Source organism: Contarinia nasturtii, unplaced genomic scaffold (assembly GCF_009176525.2).
Source record: "Contarinia nasturtii isolate CC-2019 unplaced genomic scaffold, AAFC_CNas_1.1 Cnas_scaffold_129, whole genome shotgun sequence".
Classification (NCBI taxonomy): Eukaryota; Metazoa; Arthropoda; class Insecta; order Diptera; family Cecidomyiidae; genus Contarinia; species Contarinia nasturtii.
This window is the reverse complement of record NW_022197486.1, coordinates 2168720-2191673: the sequence shown is the minus strand read 5'-3', so window position 1 is coordinate 2191673 and position 22954 is coordinate 2168720. Positions and strand designations below refer to the sequence as shown.

At 32.3% G+C, this 22954-nt stretch overlaps 4 protein-coding genes across 5 annotated transcripts; all 4 read left to right on the top strand.

The window, feature by feature from the left end:
- Positions 1–1495: 1495 nt before the first annotated feature.
- LOC116342189 (probable cyclin-dependent serine/threonine-protein kinase DDB_G0292550) lies at positions 1496–10383 on the top strand. Of its 2 annotated transcripts, none has more exons than XM_031769707.1 (5): positions 1496–1631; positions 6630–6877; positions 7072–7405; positions 7498–7692; positions 7770–10383. In XM_031769707.1, exons 2-5 carry the CDS (start codon positions 6735–6737, stop codon positions 10164–10166), a joined length of 3069 nt encoding a protein of 1022 aa, XP_031625567.1. In that variant the 5' UTR covers positions 1496–1631; positions 6630–6734; the 3' UTR covers positions 10167–10383. The 2 variants fall into 2 exon arrangements, with proteins under 2 accessions (XP_031625567.1, XP_031625559.1); XM_031769699.1 differs by having other exon boundaries at positions 1496–1699.
- Positions 10384–10784: 401 nt separating this feature from the next.
- On the top strand, positions 10785–12235 carry LOC116342197 (replication factor C subunit 2). Its single transcript, XM_031769719.1, has 3 exons — positions 10785–10979; positions 11127–11238; positions 11305–12235. Exons 1-3 carry the CDS (start codon positions 10885–10887, stop codon positions 12136–12138), a joined length of 1041 nt encoding a protein of 346 aa, XP_031625579.1. The 5' UTR covers positions 10785–10884; the 3' UTR covers positions 12139–12235.
- Positions 12236–12330: 95 nt separating this feature from the next.
- LOC116346291 lies at positions 12331–14420 on the top strand. The gene is made up of 4 exons (XM_031776249.1): positions 12331–12443; positions 12508–12828; positions 13452–13827; positions 13921–14420. Exons 1-4 carry the CDS (start codon positions 12399–12401, stop codon positions 14301–14303), a joined length of 1125 nt encoding a protein of 374 aa, XP_031632109.1. The 5' UTR covers positions 12331–12398; the 3' UTR covers positions 14304–14420.
- A 2698-nt stretch (positions 14421–17118) lies between these two features.
- Positions 17119–17894, top strand: LOC116346380. Its single transcript, XM_031776397.1, has 3 exons — positions 17119–17325; positions 17388–17496; positions 17559–17894. Exons 1-3 carry the CDS (start codon positions 17200–17202, stop codon positions 17732–17734), a joined length of 411 nt encoding a protein of 136 aa, XP_031632257.1. The 5' UTR covers positions 17119–17199; the 3' UTR covers positions 17735–17894.
- The last annotated feature ends 5060 nt before the right edge of the window (positions 17895–22954 follow it).

The following is a 22954-nucleotide window of genomic DNA, read 5'->3' as shown; positions in this document are numbered from 1 at the left end:
AATATCTGTTCGTTTAGTGTTTTTCATTCGCAGGTGACCCGATTTCAGCAAATCGTTGGATAACAAATTGATAATTTTCCCATTTTGACCTTCTTCAGATGTCGATTTTAAAAGTCGTAATGTTTGTGCATAAATTAACCCACTACATGCTACACGAATTTTTATGGCCGTTTTGTGTAAGAAAATGGTAAATGGGTGATATACTAATGTAGTGAAGAACATTGACAAAACGATGCCAGCTGCGTACCAATATGCCACGTTTACTGGGACACCAGAAGCAGGAGAGAAATATTCAACTAAATCACCTAAACAGATCGGCTGAATTACTCTATACGAGATAGAAGATGATATTTATTACTGGACTGAATGAGATTCACTTTACTGATCACTGTACTGATATATTTTACCTTGCTAGTATTTCTCCTATTGTGTACAATATTGTAAGTGTAAGCACCTTGAAGCCGTGAACTTTAAACATTAAAATCAAATAAATAAATTACAAGCATATGATATCAACGCACGAAATTCAAGTGGACAAACCTTCCTGAACTACCCGTAAAAAACTGGGATTCTTTTTTTGCAATTCTAATTCCCATAATGTTGTGAATGTCTCAGTATTTTCCTCACTTCGCATGCTATTCGTCAGTTCCTAATTATCATGTGATTCAATTGGTCGGTTCATACATAACATTGGCTTCAACCACCTGAATGAAAGAACACCCACATGACGAATAATTCCATTTGACATTTTCAACAAACACAGTCCTGAGAAAAATGATTCACCAATAAGTCAGCTTTGACAAAATTGAAGAATTAACTATGTCTCAGTCAGCTGGTTATTGTGATAATATGACGATTTTCAATTTAAATCTAAAAAATTAATTCAAATTAAAACTAAAAATCACTAGCCGAACGATATCAATTGTTTTATTGTTTTATACTACACTTTTTTTGTAAAATTCAGCGATTTACTAACTAATCAAAACATAGATTCAATTTTGTAGACATCCTTCAGTGATGAGATATGAAATAAAAATGAGATTTTAAGCCTTTTTTTAAATTACAGCGCTTTGTTGGTTTTATTAGCCTTACAAATTGATAATCTAATAGAAATTGATAATCTTGTATCCTTTTCAAGGGCAAACGGCTTTTATCATTAATTGATGATCGCATTTGTGAAGTACATGTATGTACGGAAAACGATAATTTCTAAACTTATAAATGTTCGTTTGAAATTCAAATATTATTTAAACGGTAAAATTACCGAAAAAAAAACTTTCAAAATTTATAAAAAGACACGCAAACAATGAATCTCTACGTGTAAATGAATGGAACAACAAATAACATTACAATTGAATGTCACCCATAGAGGGCACTAGGCGTAACTATCATGTTTCTTGTTTATGTGGCGACGAAATACGGCGATTTCATTTCGCCATACTCATTGAAGCAGTGCTTAATGACGATTCACCATCATTTATAAAAATTCATTGTGACTGTATAGTACGCGTTAATCGGTTCGCCATCATCACAAGAGAAAAAAAATTTACAATTTAGTCTGAAAAAAATAACATAAACATAAACAAGGAATTTGATTGCGGACATTTGATAATTGAATTGTATAAAAAAAAGTAAGAAGAAAAAAAAGAAACGAATTGTGCTTAAGTTGGTTTTCTATCTATCTATAATTGCTATCGAGGTAAACAATCGAATATTTTATTTTTAGTTCAATTTTTTTGGTTTTCGAATTATTCTCCATTGCTCACGAAAAAAAAGGATTTTCATATCGCGCAAATAAAATAAACATTCTCTTAGGGATGAAAAAAACAAACCAGCCCATCGAAAATGACTTATTAAGTTGAAAAAATACACTTAGTCGTCATCCATATTTGTGTCTTTGTCGCAGTAAGTTATTTCCGTATGCTTTAGAGCGAGCAAACAAACGTATATATTTAAGTTAAGTAATCACAGACGGAATAAAAAAAATAGAAAAAAAAGAGAAACGAAGAAAAAAACTTGTGGTAGTGTGAATTCGTTTTGCTAAAATTACCGATGAAAACAGGAAATAAATGAAGGAAAAAGAAAAGAATTTACAATAAAAATAAAACTGGAAACCAAAATCAACATGAAAACATCTTTTAAATGGAAGCATTACTTTTCTCTTTTGCTTTTGGATATTTTTATCGACCATATCACCTAGAAACATATGAAGAAGATGATGAAAAAAAGACTCGGTATGTCGAAAATCAACACAATATCTACGCAACATTGAAATATGAACCAAAATGGCGTCGCTTTTTGTTCAGCATTTCTGTCTGGCAGTACGTTTTAATTTGATGTTCACGTACAGTGGCACTGTTATGCTGTGTATAAATTGTGTTATCTATTGTATGGATTGAGTAAGCTTACATTTTTTTACTCTCTCGCTATATCGTTTAATTCGTTATTTTTGGCTGTTTAGTTTCTGATCGGAAGACCGTGTGTATTCCATGTGGTTTTTAACCAACGGAGTTTGACCTTTCACAATAATTTTGTCTGCTACTATTCGAAATATTGTCAATGTGCTACATCATCTGTATTGTATTACATTGACTGATTTCATGCTATAATTCAACACACACTAAAACATTTAATTTCATTTGAAAATGTGAAATGTTTGTTTTTGTTTTATGAATGGTCTCTGATTGCTATCAACGAGAAAATCATTTGTTGGCTTTAAAACCGTAAGCATTGAATTTAAAACAAAACAAAATAAACTCGAATGCGGTAAATGATCTTTTAAATAAAATGTTTCTTAGTTTTGGAGGTAATAATTCAACTTGGCGGCATTTCGTACATCAATCTAATTAAGATCTCTTCTTATATTCCCCCCATGAAGACGGTTCAATTGTCAAGGTGGTCTGATATTGAACTGATCTGGGATCTTTCTTCAACTCTTGAGATGCAAGGCTCTTGAATTGATCGCCTTCATCATGTATGCTTAGTATTTTCTTTTACAAAAACAAAACAAGCCAGCAGAGATGAAAGAAACGTTTCGTTCATTTAGAAACAAAATCTCCTTTTCTCTTTCAATTTGCATCTGCATCATAAATTTTAATCGAATAAAGAACAATTTGTTCTATTTTATCTTGTGGGGTAAGTAACGACGCAAACTAACCAAACGAATGAAATCAATCAGATAATGGATTTTTTTTTTCTCTAAATGGAATTTGGTTCCGAGTCAATAAATAGAATTGACTTTTTTGAATTTGCAGCGCACATCACATTATAAAATTCCACATTATTGGAATAGAATTGTTTTTGATCAACTACTCGAATGACATATTCTGTAGAATAGACAATTTTAAGAACGTTTACTTGGATATTGAATATTGACCGGGAGCAAAACTTGAACTTTGGAACCAACCAAAAACGAACGGAACAAATTCGGTTTTTAGAAAACAAATGAAACCACATTTTCCCTGCTTTTCTACCATTTCTTTGCATACATTTATTTCTTGCACTTTATTCCCAATTGTGATGTTGCGTGTCCATCCAACAACATTTTGCAATTTCTTCTTCAGAAATAAAATGAATCAATAACGTGACATCGCAAATAGAATCTCGAAGTAGGCTTTCGCAGTTTTTTTTATTTTTCTTTTCTTATATTTTGTTGATCCGATCTATAAATTGGCGAATTACATTTATATTTTGTTCGTTTATTGTGAGTTTATCTACCTGTGAATTGGTCATCAAAACGCATTTTTCTTCTAATTTTCCACAAATTAACAACGAAACATATTCTGTACATCTTACAACAACAACAAAATGTGTTTAGTTTTTATTCTGCATCATCGTTCTGAACAGTGATGCATCGTTCGCGGGTGGTAAGGTAAGATTAGATGAACTAAATCAAGTTCATCTTTTAAATCTTTTAGATCAATGACTTGTTTTATTTTTTTTATGGAATTTATTTATATTAATTTTTAGCAACAAAATTACGGTTCCAAACTGAAAATGAAATTTTGAAAAAAAAATTGGAGCTCAAAATTTGATTCAGTTTTAGAACTTGATTCAGTTTTTATTTAAAGAAATTGCGATGGATATCATCGAATCAAAATAGCGTTAGAATAGCTATTTTTTCAATCTGAAGGGTTTTTTGAAGGCTTGCTTCTTCTTTTTTTTAAATGGGATTTTTCATTCGCTTAAAGAAACTTGTTGATTGTCTATAGTGCACTTCAGATGGTCAAGGATCTCATGTGATCATTTTTCATTTTTTTCTTATCATGCGCACTAATTCTTATCACAAACGAAGTCATTTATAATTATGGAAACCAAAATTTTCTGCTGTGTTCTTTACAACATATATTTAGTTTAACTCTGACCGAACAACATTAAAACAATTTTTTGAGTGGGATGTGATAACAATGTAATAGTTCGAGAAGAAGGAAAAATAAATTCAAACTAAAAAACCATTTTCAGAGGTAAAATTCCGTCACATTTCCGAATTTTATTGAAACGCTTTTCGTTTACATTCAACATAATTTTTCATTTTATTTGATTTATGATTTTCTATCATTTTCCATATACTAATCTACGATAATAAAATTCGGGGAAAAATCAAAAGTTTCAATTAAAGTTTTGTTTATTTTATTTCCAATGCAAAGAACACATAATAATATTCTCATCATTTATTCAATTCAATAAATTCTGATTTTAATTTTTTTTAAATAATTGGATTAATCCCTTTTATCAAAATAATAAGTTAAATTTTCTATTGCCTTAAATTTTCTTAGGACAATAATCTGAATGAAACGGAAATAAATCTAATTTCAAAATCTTGGGAAAATTAAATCTTTTTTCTGAAAAAAAAAAAAAATGTGGCCGAGTAATTTGTTTCCATTAAATGGACTTTTTAGATCACGTTGTTATGAAGGTGGGCTTAAGAGAATCGTATAAATTTCTTTTTTCACATTTTTGTGTGAAATTTCTAAAAAAAATGCATAAAATTTTCTCTTATAAATGTGAACCCTCGTAAGTTTCTATGATTTTTTCGTGAATTTCCTAGGATCATTAATAGATTTTCATTCATTTGAATTGCTCCATAAATAATCAAGAAACACCAAAAATAAGAAACAAATATTCCGAAAATGCTAGATACTCATTTTTTCCATATTTTAATTACATTTGGAAAAGTATCTAATTTTAAAAAAATGTTATTGTGGAAAAAAAATTGTTTATTTTATTTCTTACGACTGTTTTGCCATTTTCAGAAATTGGAAACAAATTCTTTAAAATATGCTGAGCAATTGGTAAATGATAAAATTTGGAGAAAATTATATTTAATTAATATTGATCTCCGCACCAAAAATTTTACTAACTAATTTAAAAATTTAGCTAAAAAATGGTAAAATATTTTGAAACAATATTTTTAAATTGAGAATTTTGCATTTTAATTTTTTCTTCTTTTTAAAAAATTCTTCTATAGCAGAAAAGAGCTTGGGAATTTTTTACAAAAAATTGTTTTAATTGATTTGCTCTTCATTTTTTCTTAACGTGAAGAATGTATAGGTATTTTCAATGCTGAAAATTGTCTGTCACCGTCCCAATCACAGAACTGATTTTTTTTTAATTTCTTGACCTTGATCCTAAGTTTTCTTAAGTCCTAAGATTCTATTTTTAGTAAATTGAAATTTGATGAGGCTATAAGCAAGATGAAGTTTAGTACAAAATGACATTTGGCACGAATTGGATTTAAAATCTCTATATTTTTCGTGTGAATTAAAAAATGACATTTGAATCATAATCGCTATTTCTAAACCAGACATTATTAATTCGGATATTGAAAAGGGGCAAAAACAATAGAAGTGATTTTTATAAGTATAAAAACATTACCTGACGTCAGCCACATGAGCTGAAATTTCTGGATGACAATATCCAAATCCATTGTCTATTCTAAACAATTGAAATATTTATATCGTGTATTTTTTGTATTTGTTTTTCTTTTACAAAAAATCTTTTCACGAGACAATTTTCTTTCTTTACTTCATCTTAAAAATAGCATGTTCTGTGGGAGTTTTTTTATTGGTAAATGTTGACATCGTTTTATCTTTTCTTTGTCAGTTAAAGGATTAAGATCTGCAAACTTATAATTGATGCTCCATTTTGGTGCCTTCTTTGAATTTGGTCATTATGTCAATATTTTTACTTATACATTTATTATATGAAATAAATACTCTTTTACACGCCAAAGATCTAGTGCCGCTCCAAAAGACAAGCAAGATAAATTCTGTTCTGGAATATTGTCTAAAGTTTACAGTATATGTAAAAAAAACGGAGAATATAGATGGTTTATAGTTTGGACTACTAGACTTCGACACGATAGATTTTTGAACTGTTTCGATTCATCATTCAAAATTAATTCACCAAATATATAAATATGGTATTTTTTTCGTATAAATAATCTTCTGTATATGCGAAGAAAATGTGCTTTTTGAAGAAAATATGACAATGGTTTTGTTTCCCTACAAAAATGAGCTGAAAATAATGGATGAAAAATACCGAAATCTGAAATAATGAAATGTGTCATTTAGTAACTCTGCAGAAAATCGTAGTCTTTATGTTTTTTTTTTTTTAATTTTTGTTTACAGATTTAATATTTCAATGGAAATCTAAAACTAGATTTTTCTACAACACTGTAAAGCCCTGTATAACCTTCAAATAAGTGATTAAATTTGAAATAAGCACTATACAGAATGAGTGTCATAATACGACTGCAAAATTTACCATGGTCGGCAAATGCCACCGATATTCGTCAATTCTTCAAAGGCTTAGGAATACCGGACGGCGGTGTTCATATTGTTGGCGGTGAAAATGGTGATGCATTCATTGCTTTTGCGTAAGTTTATCATACTGTATTATTTAATTATCTTTGCAATCTGATCACACTTTATTCACAATCTTTCTGAAAAAATGATGGAAATTTTAAAATGAAAAATGAATTAGTTTGCATAACATGATGAGCAAATGATTTACTGAACTTATGTTTGACCCAAATTTTAATCTATTCTCCAATAAAATGCTAAAAAACAGAACTGATGATGATGCAAGAAAAGCGATGCGTTTAGATGGAAGTAAGTTAAAAGAAATCCAAGTTCGATTGTTTTTATCGTCACGGGCTGAGATGCAGGAAGTCATTGAAAGTGCACGTCAAACAACAATCTCATTGATGCAAATGCAACAACCGGCTATTGCTCGACCCATAGTTGCAACTGTACCGCCACCAGTACTTACACCACAATCACCACCACAAGCAAGTCTTGCCACAGCTATTCAACAAAAAATGCCACCTACACTACCAACCCAATTACCGGGCCTAATAACACAACAAATGTATCAGCAACAAATGCAACAATTACAACAACAGGTAAATTATTCGTTCAATTCTTTGATATCGAACATTTTCAAATGTAAGTACCTAATGTAACGAACCATTTCTTTCGATGCTTTTCTAAATAGAACCCAGTGGGTGCACTAAATGGTTTGCCAACAAAAACGAGTGATACACTCGATTTAGTAAGTAGCCGACGTAGCCGTAGATCTCGCTCACGTTCTCGTTCCCACTCTTATTCGAGATCGCGCAGTCGTTCGCGTTCACCCTCACGGTCACATGATCGATACAGACGTCGCTCACGTTCACCGCGTCGAAATAAGGTTTGTTTTTATTTTATTCAATCATCATTCACTTTAAATGCAAACAAAATCTAATGTTCATTTTTTTTTTTATTCAGGGTCGTTCTCATCGTGATAGAAGCGATAGCCGTGATAGAGACCGTCGTCGAAATAATCGACCAAATGCTCGCAATGACATGGGCCGTAATGGAAATGATAAGCGTTCAAGTGTTGAAATGGAACCAAACCCATCAATTGTCCCAAATCAAATGAATGCTATGAATTCTCTCTATCAGCAAAATGTACCGTTTAATAGTAATATCTCACAGTATATGATGAAGCAAATGAATAATCCAAATGCGGGCATAGTAAATCCATTGGCCGGTCAAAGTGAACAAATTAGCGCATTTTCAACAAATGATGTGCGTACCATGAATATGAACATGTCTTTACAAACAAATCCGTTAGCTTTTCAGCAACATTTGTACGGTCAACAGCAACCGGTTAATATGCCGGCATTTAATACATTCTCACAAACGGCGGGTGTTTTACAAAATGCTCAACAACAACAGCATCCGCATCAACATCCCCATCACCAGCAAATGACAGGACCTGGAATGTCTGGTCAACTGAATAAATTTGGCATGAACAATGGCATGGGTGGTGGTGGTCCGTATTGTGTTCGCGTACGAAATTTATGTAATTTAACCAATTACAGTGCAATTCGTAAATTCTTTGCTGGTTTATTAATTCCAAATGATGGCATTAAAATGATAAATGATACAGATGGTAATCGAACTGGTCAAGCGTATGTACGTTTTGCCCGTCCAAATTTTGTCCAATTGGCAATTCAACGAAGTAATCAAAAATTGGGCCGAAATATTATAAAAATTGAAGAGCTCGATGAAAAAACATATGAAGAAGCGCTCGATGCATATCGACCACCACGTCGTAATAATTATCGTGATCACGATAGAGACCGTGATCGTCGATACAGACGAAATAGCCGCGATAGCCGGGATTATAGCGACGATGACGACGACGATGATCGTAATAGCAGCAAAGGAAATTCGGATAACGATCGTGATAATGACGTTATGTGCATATCAGATTCAAATGATAGCAAAGAATCAGCACCATTTACAACCGTTTTAATTGAAGATTTACCACCATTTACCAAAGAACAAGATATCATGAAATTGTTCTCATCATATCCGCTTGTTCACATTGTTATGGCAAAACGACCGAAAATGTTTTCATCATATGTGAAATTTCATAGTGCTGACCATGCCAAAGCGGCTGTTAAAAATACGGCATGTCATAAAATAAGTTTTAAAACAGTCTACATTTCGGCGTGTAGTGAAGAAGAATTTCAAACGGCTCGCAAAGAATTTAGCGGCGAATTAGACTTGGATATTGGAATGCCAAAAGCGAATGTTGAAGATAATTCAAGCTCATCGAATGATAAAAATGATAGGAATGAAATAAAAAGTCCCGATACATCCATACAAAATGATGAATACATGAACGATGAATCGAACGAAGTGTCCGACCATTCAATAGCCGGTGTTTCATTGGAAAATATTCCGGGCGTTAATTTGAATGATCCACGCATCAATCCGGCCAAATTTCCATTTTTAAAGAATATGAGTCAAATGGATACGAAACATTCCAACGAACGCATTGATCCGAGAACCAAGTCATCGGTTCAAGCGCCCATATCAAATGCATTCAATGTCTTTGGCATGGACGGTTCAATGGCCGCACAACAACAATCCATGATGGATATGAACATAAGCATGACCGAAGTATGTTGTGTTTTAATCGAAAATATGGAATATCGTACAACTGAAATGGAAATTGTGGAATGGTCGCAGGTCAAAGCCAATCTAACGCCAATTCGAATTCAATTGTTGGTGAATGAACGTAACCAAACAAATGGCAGTGGATTCATACAATTTGCAAACAGTGAACAAGCAACAAAAGCAATGGAATTACTCGATAAAGCCCAATTTAAATCACGTGTCGTACATGTTTCGCTTGCATCATGGCAACAAATTATGATGACCATACAAAATATTACACAAATTTTACGCGAAAATGGTTTTGATGGCATTGATACATCGGGAAATATACCACGTCCACCGCGTTACAATAATAATAATAATAATCCAAATAATCGATTCCAAAACAATAATCGATTCAATAATAATGGACACAATAATCGCATGCCCAACAATCGACCAAACCGTAATGGTGCCAATATGAATGGATGCGTTGTGTCCATGTCGAATGTTCCGTATAAAGCATCCGTGGAAGATATACTGGATTTTTTCAGTGACTTTGATTTATCCGCCGAAGATGTCATACGGAGATACAACGATGAAGGCAAACCAACTGGCGATGCTCGTGTACGATTTGACTCACCGTCCGAAGCGAGACGCGCCATTGACTTACGCGACAAATGTCGACTCACAAATCGACCCGTTTACTTGCAACTGTTTAATCAACATTAAGCTCTTTTTATCATATTTCAATTCAATTAGGTTTAGGTTATTTATCATCTAATTTAAATACGAATATTTGATTTGCTCACTTGAAGACCAAGAAAGAATGAGACAAACCTTGATGGTTTAAAGATTTTTTTTAAAATGAAAACAAGAGCAAATAACGAAGCAAAAATACATTTGGACATAGTTTGCTTATCAGTTTTAAGACAAGCATATTCCTCTTATTCCTTATCTACTGTAAATATTGATTCTTTAAATTTATTGATTAAAGCAAGGAAAAAATGAAAACAACATCATTGGCGTCTTTTATTTATTTTAATTTTCATTTTACAGTGATCTTATGATAATGCGTTCAAAATTAAATTGACCAAAAACCAAATTGATTTAAGTAGACAGGATTTTGACATTTAATGAATGCATTACGATGTTGAATATCGAGACCATATGTGGTATACTTTTGGTTTAATAATTTAATTGTTTTGGTTCGATTGAGAAGAACTTTGAATTAAAAGACTTCAAATTGACAACGCAATTTTAATCTTCAAAATAATCCAAAAGATGGAGCTGTCATGTGAAAATCTGTATGCAGCCATATTGATAGTTTTGCGCGCGCTTTGACATCAGTCAATATTACTGTGTACAACTAAACACGTTCGTCGTAATTTTGCATTTAGTTGTTTCTCTTTTGTTTATTTTTTTGTTGCAAATAAGAAATAGTTGTAAAATGACTGATGTGGAGATGCCAATGGACATTGGTCCAAGTACAAGTGGTGTATCATCGAAACCAAGCGACACAACCCGAAAACAACATTTGCCATGGTAATTTTTTTCGATACAATTATAAATTATTTCACAGCCGGCTACAATCAAAGTAGATTGACATCAAATGTATTTTGCAATAAACGTACAATAAGTGTACACACAAGAAATGAACCAGATGTGAAATTGCTTAATGTTTTTTTTTAGGATTGAAAAATACCGTCCTCAACGTTTTGATGAAATTGTTGGCAACGAAGAAACTGTATCCCGATTGAGTGTGTTCGCAACAAATGGAAATGCGCCAAATATTATTATTTCGGTAAGAAAACACAATCAAATCAATTACTTTCTTTAAGATAGAATCGATTTTTGTCATTTAAAACAGGGTCCGCCTGGTGTGGGAAAAACAACAACCATTCTCTGTTTGGCTCGTATTTTATTGGGACCAAATTTTCGTGAAGGTGTTCTCGAATTGAATGCATCAAATGAGCGTGGTATTGATGTGGTTCGTAATAAAATCAAAATGTTTGCCCAGCAAAAGGTGTCATTGCCAAAAGGACGTCATAAGGTCATTATTCTCGATGAAGCTGACAGTATGACCGAGGGTGCACAACAAGCATTGCGTCGTACAATGGAAATTTACAGTGATACAACACGTTTTGCGTTGGCCTGCAATACAAGTGAAAAGATTATCGAGCCAATTCAATCGCGGTGTGCGGTGTTGCGTTTTTCAAAATTGAGCGATGCTCAGATTTTGGCCAAATCGATTGAAGTGTGTCAAAAAGAAGATCTTGGATACGACAAAGATGGATTAGAAGCAATTGTTTTTACGGCTCAAGGTGATATGCGTCAGGCACTCAACAATCTTCAATCAACGTCGAATGGATACGGTTTTGTCAGCGCCGAAAATGTATTCAAAGTATGCGATGAACCACATCCAATGCTCATTCAAGATATGTTAACGCATTGTGCTGAAGGTGACATACATAAAGCGTACAAAATTCTGGCAAAGCTGTGGCGACTGGGTTATGCAGCCGAAGATATTATCGGCAACATATTTCGTGTGTGCAAGCGCGTTTCGATCAACGAGAAATTACGACTGGTTTTTATCAAAGAAATCGGCCAAATGCACATGAAAGTCGTCGATGGACTTAATACTTTGCTACAAATGACCGGTTTATTAGCTCGACTTTGCGAACTTTCATACGAATATCGATAAATCTCATGAATGTAGAAAAAACAGTCGTTATTCATCAATTCCAAACAAAGATTGTCATTCATTTTTTAATAATATAAATTTACTTTTGATAATTTAAGTTTATGTGTTTTTATTGAAACTTTTTTTTTTGTAGCTTTGAGGTTGACATTTTTTGTATGAAATGTCAAAAGTGGCGCCAATTTAGCAATCTGTCAGATTGTCAATTTGTTTATACTTTTTTGAACAGATCAGGACTTGTGTACGAACGTTTGAAAAAAAAAATGAATACTTCAATACAACAATCATCGCAACTTAACGATGAACAAGTAATTTAAATTATTTGTGTGTTATTTATTCGATTCACTTTTTTTTGCATAATTTTTCACTTAGATCGAGGAATTGGTAACAACATATTCACAATACTGTGAACTGAATTCACAAGCGTACTTCGATCCGGAAAGTCAGAGTTTGGTTGTTGATAGTCAATTCGATGAAACCGAAACAGAAGCTCCAGTCAAACTTGATTTTCAAGGCGAATTTTTAAAATGTTGTGGACTCAATACAACAGAAATGGGTGAAATTGCAACGCGTGTCAAATCAACGTATGAACCAAGCACACAACACGAATTGTGTTCACAAACAGATGCCGAAACCATTATCCGAGCATATATGACAACCAATCCATTTTGGAGTGGGAATATTGCATCGAAGGTAAAGTGACGTTGTTATTTACTTTTGTGGTGTTCTTTTTCCTAGGGGGGAGACACCCGCGAATCCATTCACCTTTTGTGTTGGATTTGTACGATTAGTATGATTACAAAATTTTACAAAGATTCACATTCGATTCAAATTTTTGATTTAAATTGCTATGATTCCAATGATTTGCACAGATTCACAGATTCGTAAAGATCCACAGATTCATTAAATATTTTTGTGTTTTTCTTTTGACCTACAAATGTATATGTTGATTTTATAGAAAATAAATATGCTAGCAAATATAAATTAAAATAAAATTCAATTATTTTTGTTTATGCAATGATTTCATTTTTACCGACTTTTAACAATGGAATAAAATTTAACTCAACAATCAACACATTTTATATAATTGACAAAGTGACTTTGTCAAAGTCCCAATGATTCATGAGATTCTTTGGATCCTTCGGATTCTTCGGATTTGTGAGTTTTGTGTTTTTTATTATAATTCTAATGGAATCGCTGGAATCAATGAAATTATACAATTGAGTATTTTAATATAGATTTTTCATTTTGAATTGGTGTCTACCCCATAGTCTTTTTCCCATTTCAAATTAATCATAACTCAATATTCATATTAGCAATTGGACATCGAAGCATTTTTGGACAATCGAGATTTTTTTGTCACACTAAAAAGTGGCACAAACAATGAGCCAATTCGACCCATTGCTGCTAGTTATAGAAATGGTAGTCGTGATCTTCGATTTACACTGGGTCCATTGCCGTTGGAAATAGAAGATGTACTCAAAATAGAAACGAGTTGCCCAGAGACTCAAGTATGGCGTGGCGAGCAAAAGATTTACGGCCAGAAATTCAAAACTGTCATGTTTTATGGTCGATGCAAGCCACATGGTACTGCCAAATCGGTGCCAGGACGAAATGTAAAAATCTACGAAGTAGACGATGGCAGTGGAGGGATTATTGTACATTTTCCACATTGTGATAGCAAATATTTGGGTAAGTTTTTTTTTGACAATTTCTTTCTTGAAATTTTCACGACTTTTTTAATTCGTTCTTTTATAAAATTCTGTAAAAAAAAATCGGCAATAGCCTTAAGTCGTGGAATCGACCGTTTGCTTGAACAATACGCATTGGCCAAAAAAGAAGGCATCGCATTCTTGGGATCATCACATTACGGACCAAAAACTGAAAAATGCAAACAAATGCTAAACAATATCAATATACTCATAAATATAATCAAGAAAAATGCGATCATTAAACAAGAATTTTTTAGACATGGCAGTAAAGTATGTGTGATTGGCCGAGTTTTTTGGCACAGAGATGGAAGGAATCACGTATTTGCATACGACATGTTTGAAGATGCCGGCGTTAGTCGTGATTTTGAAATTAAATTCAAAAAGCATTTATTGGACGTCTACAGAATGAAGTATTTAAAGTTTAAAGTCAATGGCGAACCAATTGATAAAATTTAAGGCAAAAAAAAACAATTTAAAACTTTGAGTTTATAAGTAATTTATTTATACGTGTGCAATAAGCGTGTGATGTCACACACTTTTATTACAAATAAACATTTTTTTGTTGTCACATTATTTTCACAACTTTTATTTAAATTTTAAAATATTCGACGAAGAAAATGAAAAAGAAAACGATATTTTTATGTTGGAATAGAAATAAATTTAAAAATGATGAAAAATGAGGGTACTAAAACATATGAAATGGGAGCAGCAAAAATTATACGATTTCATTAAGTTACACAATATTAAGTTATTTGGTGTGTCACATTCCCTTGGATAATTGGTTAATTATATTCCTCTGCAGCACATTCCGCAAGTGAGAAAATATAATCTTTAAATTCTTCTGGAACCACTTTATTTGCTGGAACCTTTGAAACTGCGTCATTGAAATGGACAACTGCAACATCATCGCCATCATTACATATGTTATTTCGATTTTTTGAATAAAACGAAACAGATATTGTGGCTCCGTTGAAATTTGTATTATCAAGCTTCGAAATGGCCTTTATCGCCGCTCCCTGGTCCTTATACGTAACTGTGGCTTTGCCTTTTTTGATGTAATCAGGAAACATAAATATGTTTGGTTTCATTGTCGTTTTATCTATCAGAATATCACCAATTGTACCAAAATACATTTCGATGTCTTCTGACGTTGTCTGTGGATTCATTCCACTAACAAAAATCATATTATGCACGATGGTCTTATTTTCATCATTTCCTTAACAATCGTACACTTGGTTTGAATTATCAGCGGTGATTTTCCGGTATGCATAGGAAACATCAATTTTAGCTCCCATGAAATCAGTTGAATTAAACTCGCCAATGGCCGATTTGGCCGCACTTGAGTTAAAATATGTAATTGTGGCCTCACCCTTTGATTTGCCGGTCTCTTTGTTACGATACAGCCAAATTTCTGGCTTGCCCAACTTTTTTTTTATCTTCTTTAATGGCACCGACTTTACTAAAGTGCAATTTGATGTCCTCTTCAGTTGTTTCTGAACTCATTCCACTAACAAAAATTTTGTTTTCCAGAATGATTTTGTTTTCACCCACATTTTCTTCTTTATTGAATCTATTCTCGTTGACGTTGAACACAAAATGAACATCAGCTAATAATGGATTGAGATATAGTTTTTCAAATACTTTTGAAGCGAATGCGTTTTTCATTTTAATATTTGAATTTCGTATATGAGCACTTGTTAACTTGTCTAACTAATTTCTAGCTTTGAAGATCGCAGAATATTTTATATCCTCTACTTTCAGGTTTGAAAATAACAGTTATTTTCGGTCTACCTTTGAAGCAGATTTTTGTTTATATGGAATGGAGTTAACAGTTTGTAGATCAATTATTTTGTTTAAATGAAATAACGAACGATTTTGTATGAAATTGAGTGGTTTTTCTTTATTTTATTAAATATATAGAGAGAGACTCGTCTGTTCGGCAATGCGTAAAATACAAAACATTTTTACTCCATGCTACTCGATTTAAATAACCATATATGAACGGCTGAGAATAAATACTGCAGTGCAAAAAACTCAATGTCCCTTTCAATTTCGATAATAACATTTTGCGTTTGGTTCATTGGTTTATATGATTTCGCGCTTTGACATTTTATGGATCATTTATTTTTTTATTAGTATCACGAAACAGAACTGTGTTACGCCTAGTCGTAAACATTTTCATTTGCATGTACAATCTAGGTGCGTGCCAAGGTGCGTCACCTTCTCCGGAACTTATTTTAATCTATAAACGCATTGCGAACACCTGAGAAGAAATTCTCCTAACAATTTTGTTATTCTGATAAAGAGAGGTATAAACAATTTTGTGTCCAATTATCTTTGTCACTTTTAATCTGACGACTTCACACTGTGTTTTTTTGGTTCAAATATATACAAAATTCGCAATGCGAATATAGAAAAAAAGCTTCTGGAGAATGAGACGCACTTTCTCGATGCATCGGGATCGTTAAAAGCAACCGCGCAAATAAAAGCGTTTATGAGTAAGTATAACTAATTCTGTTTCGTTGACAGACAATATATTTGGATTTTGTCATCTGGATAGTTCAGCTCATCTGGACCAGATTCTGAATGACGTAAGGCAATGATACGGAGTGAAAACAATAGAAATGATTGTTATAGTTATGGTAATATTTTTATACAAACACCAATGTCGTGACGAAATATGACAAAATCCAAATATATTGTCTGTTCGTTAGACAATAAAAAAAACATTAAATGACATTGAACAGAACAGATGAAATGTTGAGCGAAATCATGTAAAACAATGAACCACATTCAACGCTAAAATTTAGAGCTAAAGTGTATTTTGAAATCAACCGGCTTCAGAGCGTTGAAAACAACTAAAACAATTCTTTGAGGAAAAATATTTTTGAATGCATATCAAAATTAAAAGTTGACGACGAAGCAATTAATCGAAAAACAGAACAAAACCAATTATTCGATTCGTCGTGCAACATGTTAAGAAATGAATTCGAAGAACGACCGGCATTAAAATCAAAATTCGGTATTGTATATAATATCAACAGAAATATTAAATTCATCGGAAATGCGCGCTCACAATATTAAATTATTTTTCAAAAGAAATGTAAGAAATTCATTATAATTTATTTAGTCTGTAACTAATTCGTGTAACTAACCCTTTGCTACGCTTGCTTGCAAATTCTCTTTCATCTTGATTTTACATCTTTATTTGACATTTCTATTAACTATAAATACTAATAATAATTTTGTAGCCTGAAACAGTTTTATTTACAATCAGGTTCACTAGCAGGCTCTTAAAATTGTCGTTAATTTCATTGTTTTTTTTTTCCTGAAATAATAAAGAAGAAAATAAATGCAAAGTACGATGTTGCGAGTTGTTTTACTGATGATTTGCTTCACAAATGCATTTTGTGAAAATACTGTTGACAATCCATCGATAAAAAAGATTGGCGAATATCACTTCAATGTTGATGATGAAGTAAGAAATTTTACTCCAACATTTCAAGATTTTTTTTTAAAACCCAACAATCATTTTTACAGTATAATTGGTATGATGCGATGAAATATTGTTCTAACTATGACATGGAATTGGTTAAATTAGATTCGGAATCTGCTGAAATCAACCTAATTGAGGCTACGAAAAAATTTGGTAAATCGTAGCGAATCAAATAAAAATAATTTGTTTCAAATCTTTATTTAATGAATGTTTAGGAATATACGGAGAGAAACATAATTTTTGGATTGGACGTACGAGCGATCACAGTGAAAATTGCTTAGAGTGGATCAATGATTTGCAGAAATCGAATCAACAAGAATGCCATAAACGTCAAAATGTCATATGTGCTGACCGTAATTCTCAACGTTGTATCCTCTGCATTGGTAAATGAATATAAATATATGAAACGCTTTCCCATCAAAAATATAAAAAGAATAGATGAACTTGAAAAACTAACTACTGTTTGGACCCACACTTTTGAGATATTTGAAGTACAGATAACATTTTCCTGTAAAATAAAATAAATTCAAATTTATTTAGACAAATTTTAATGATTGTTTGAAAATTCATTTATTTTTCTCGTGAATTTTAAATAAATAACATCAACATGATACCGCACTTACAATTACAAGATTATGGGAATTCAATTTATTTGAAGAAGATAATATTAGATCACTACCAAATCTGCCATAATATTCGCCAGAAAATTTATTTATTCGTTTATTTTACTAATATTTTTGCAGTCACAAAATTCAAAACAAGTTCTCTCCGAATGATCAAATTGAAACTTTTCAAACTAGGGGGTAGACGCGATTTAATGACATAAAAAAGATTCAAAATTATGCTATAAAATTTCTCAGAGTTACAAAGATCTACAAAGATTTGAAAAACAATCTAAACTATCAGATTCCGTCATTTTGATTTTTTTAAAACTGAAAGATTCAAATTTATCACGAATATGATGGAAGATCTTTGGGAATTTCGGATCTAAAAAGATTCATAAAGATTTAAAATATCTACGAGGTCTAGTTATGGTGTCTACCCCTAGCTTTCAAATCAGTCTTTTTTTTTAAATATATCGATAAAAACATGACTTTAATATTTCGAAGTGATACGATTTTATTATGTTAAAATCATATCGACAGGTCAAGCCATTTTTATTAGCGTCTTACATTCACTTGGATATTTGGTTAATTATCTTCCTCTGATGCAAGTGAAAAAATATAATCTTTAAATTCTTCTGAAGTAAAAAATCCATCGTTTGACTTTGCAAATTCGACGAATTCGGTCATTTTCATTGTTCGAAATGGAAGCAAATGTAAACAATCATCAAGTTGTTTTCGTAAATTCTCTGGCTGATTTTCATCCAAATCAATTTGTCTGCAAGCGTATTTAGCCCAATCCAAACAGCCATTCAAAATATCCATTTTACTACATAGTAAACGCATTTCCAGAATTTTTTTCAACGTAAATTTGTCGCACTGTAGAAATGCACCTGTGGATAATATTGCTCTGGAAAATTTGGCGATCGCTCTTTCGCAAAATTGGATTAAAGTTTCTCTTTTTAGATATAATGCGAATTGAAAGCCCCAGCAAATATTATTCAAGGTCAATTCACTTTCGAGAGATAATGTACATGAGTGAATATATCCAAGTATATCATATTTGTCTGCCAAACGAATGACAGTTTCGATATTTTCCATGGATATAGTTACTTCGGTCAGATAAAAGAACTGAAGAAACTCCTTGAATGAATCGGGATCAGCATCAACTATTCTCACTTCATTTCCTTCTTTTAGTGCACCGAAAAACATACTGTAGAATACTGGACTAAGAGCGGCCAAAATTGCTTTATTTGCAGAAACCTTTAGACCGTTGCCATTAAAGCTGGCATCAACCGCATCATCGCTGCCATCATTTGAACTTGATTCATCACTTCCAGCAGCTCCATCTTCTCCGCAATTATTATGATGGTTATCCATGTGCTGACAATTATATCGACGTCTTGAATAAAACGAAACAAATATTTGGGCTCCATTGAACTCTCTATTATGACATTTCGAAATGGCAGTTTTGGCTGATTTCCGGCTTTTATATGTAATTGTGGCTTTACCTGTTGACTGACCGGTCTCTTTGTCAGTAAACAGCCAAATGTTTGGTTTTTTTGTCTTATTATCCATCTGAATGTCACCAATTTTACCAAAATACATTTCGATGTCTTTTACAGTTGTTTGTGGATTCATTCCATTAACGAAAATCATGTTCTCCACAATGGTCATATTATCATCACAATCGTACACACAGTCTGAATTTCCAGCGTTAATTTTACGGTATGCATAGGAAACATCAATTGTAGCACCCATGAAATCAGTTGAGTTAAATTCGGAAATGGCCAATTTGGCCGCGTTTGAGTCATCATATGTAATTGTTGCCTCACCCTTTGATTTGCCGGTCTCTTTGTTACGATACAGCCAAATTTTTGGCTTATTTAATCTCCTCTTATCTGCTTTAATGGCACCGACTCTACAGAAGCGAAATACGATGTCCTGTACAGTTGTTTGTGGACTCATTCCACTAACAAAAATTGTGTCTTCCAGAATGATTTTATTGTCGTTTTCATCCACATTTTCTTCTTTATTGTATCCATCCTCGTTGACGTTGAACACAAAACGAACATCAGCCAATTCATCATTCAGATATAACTTTGCAATCACTTCAGATGCTGCACTGTTTTTCAATGTTTTTGTCATTTTAATAAGTTAGGGAGAGAGCGAGTTTATAAAGTTGTTAAGGCGACAAAAGTTCACTTTGAAATGATCGTTGTAATATCACTTGTTATTTTCAGAGGCACGAAATGAAAGGAAACTGTATGTGTATTTGTGTCACTTTATTCTTAAGGGACAATATAGGTCATAAGGATAGTAAATTAGTCATTGATTTTCTAACTCACAAACATCAAAAGTATACGCCATAACAGCAGTGCAAACACAAATACATGCGCGCGCTACTCAGCTTTGTTTCTGTGATGAATACTTATTGACTTCTGCTGTACATGTGATGCTTGTGTATGTATTGTTTTGAAGAAGAAGCACATGTTTGAGTCTAACTCATCTCCGCCCCTTGGTAGGTATGTTCGTATAACGACTTTGAACGAACAAGAACTATTCGTATCCAACATTATTGTTCGTGCTGAAAAATACTGATTACTGCAGAAATAAATCAAATCAAAAATGCCAAAACACAGGGCGACAACAAAAATAAGAGCAAACTAAGCGATTTTCTATTCAATACTTTTGAATTTAATGTTCATTCCACTCGCTTGAGTTAATAAAAAATTGTATGGGTCACTAAAGACGAAAATATAGTTAAGCATTTCTTCTCATAGACATATCCATGTCATTCATTTCGTATCATGTGTACACATAAACACCGACAGTCTATTGTTGTCATAAACCCACAACAAATACACCGAAAACTAATTAAAATAATAATCGCTCAAAGTCTCAGACTTTTATAATCTAATGAAATTCAAAATGTGAATACATTTGTGTTAAAAATGATCACTTTCAATTGTTAAATTGTTAAAGTACGTGGAATCGGTAATACTGATATTAAATTTATTATTGCTGTGAAAATTATTATGGAGCTTTCCTTCTCTCAAGAATCTTCAGGTCTAAATCTTCAATTGAAATTTCACATATTTTTATTATTTTTATAAATGTTTGCATCTGATCTTTTCAATTCTTTCAAGTTGCTAGGGTTTTTTTTGTCGAGAGATGGTATGATTTTTTTTTTGCTTTTCACTTTTTTCGGTATTTTTAGATGAAAATTCTTTTACTGGTCAACCCATCTGCAATAAAGGTCTCAACGTCTATAATAAACAATTGATGTCTTTGCATGCAAAACTCATCGTTCTTAAAGACAAATAACAAATAATTCCAACCCAAACTATAACAAAAAAAAACCTTTTTATGGTTTCCTTGAATAATTTGAAAAAGAAATTGTCAGAGACGTATGTTTCGATGTCTATAAATATCTTTTTGTGCTCTTTTTCTCTTTTTTACAATAGCAGTGAGAACCTTTTTGCATTTGAATCACAATTAAATGAAATAATGAAAATTGGAATATTTTTAAACCAACAAAAACTTCCACGGAAATTGTATGTCTGGGTTTTATTGCAAATGAAAGAGAGATTTTGGTCTCTTTCTATCAATATTTATAAAACAATTGCAGATTGTAACAATAAAAAAGCATAGCAGGTACATGTTATATTTCGAAATTTATTATTTCAGTCGTACGGTATTGGCTTATTTGCAGATTTTCGAAGAGTGATCATTCTGTTTTTGAGTATCAAGTGGAAAACATTTGAAATACATTACAGATCTTAAATTTCGTTCATTTATTTAAATAAAAATTTCAAACACACTATTTTGATTTGGCAGCCAAATTGCAAATAAAAAAAAATGAGTTTTTTCATATGTGAAAATTTACACAAACCAAAATCAAATGTAATTCGTGTTCATCCATTGCCACCGAAAGTAAGTTTCAATTCATTTTAAATATTTCGTTCAATGAAAAACTCATAAAATCTTTGAATCGTTTTTCCAAATTTCAGATCACGACGTGCAATTATGATTTTGTTAAAAAATTTGGTAAACTTCGATTCATTGGTTTAGATGAAAATGATGATGATGATTATCCCAACACTGGATTTTTTGAATTCGAAAAAGATGATTCAATTGCTGAGCAATTAATAAGGAAAGGTCATATGGAATTTGAAGACAAAAAACTCGAAGTCAAATTATACAAGGAATTTGAGCATTGTAGTGATGAAGCTGTTGAAGTTGTAGAGGTTGTGAATAAAACCGAAGCATTGTCACTGCCACCAAAATCAGACTCTAAGAACAATATTATGAAGGCATTAAACGATGATTGTTTACGCGAAATATTCAAAAAGGTTCATTTTTCCACGCTCAGTAATTCAATTTTGAATGTTTGCGTTCGCTTCAATTGTGTTGCTAAAGAAGCATTTTCAAGCAAATATAAATGGCAAATGATCAATCTATTACATTTGGATTGGAATCGTAAGCCAACATTATCACAAGTTGAGAGTTTTCTCAGCAATTTTGGTCCATTCATGTCATCGGTATTAGTATCAAGGGACGCACATTTGATACTGGTCAATAAGTACTGCATGAATATAAAAAAATTGGAACTTGATTGTTCCGATTCACGTAATGGTACATTGAACATATGTCACCAAACATTCTATCAAATTGATCAATTGTTGGAAAAATTGAAAACACTACGCATCGTAAATATAATGAGTGCAAGAATTTTGGACTTAATCTCGGTTTGTACGGAACTAGAAGTACTACATTTAATTTTTATGCAATATGATGCATTCGACGAGACTGTCATTTATCCACGACGTCTGTTTCCGAAATTGATTGAGGTTCGTATCGTTTTCATTAATTGGGAACTTTTTAATGATGCCGATTTTTTGACGGCCACAAGTCAACTTTTAAATTATAGTCCGAATTTAAAAATATTAGAAATACCGCGATTGCATGAATCGATTAATTTGAGCAATAATAAAAAATTGAACGAA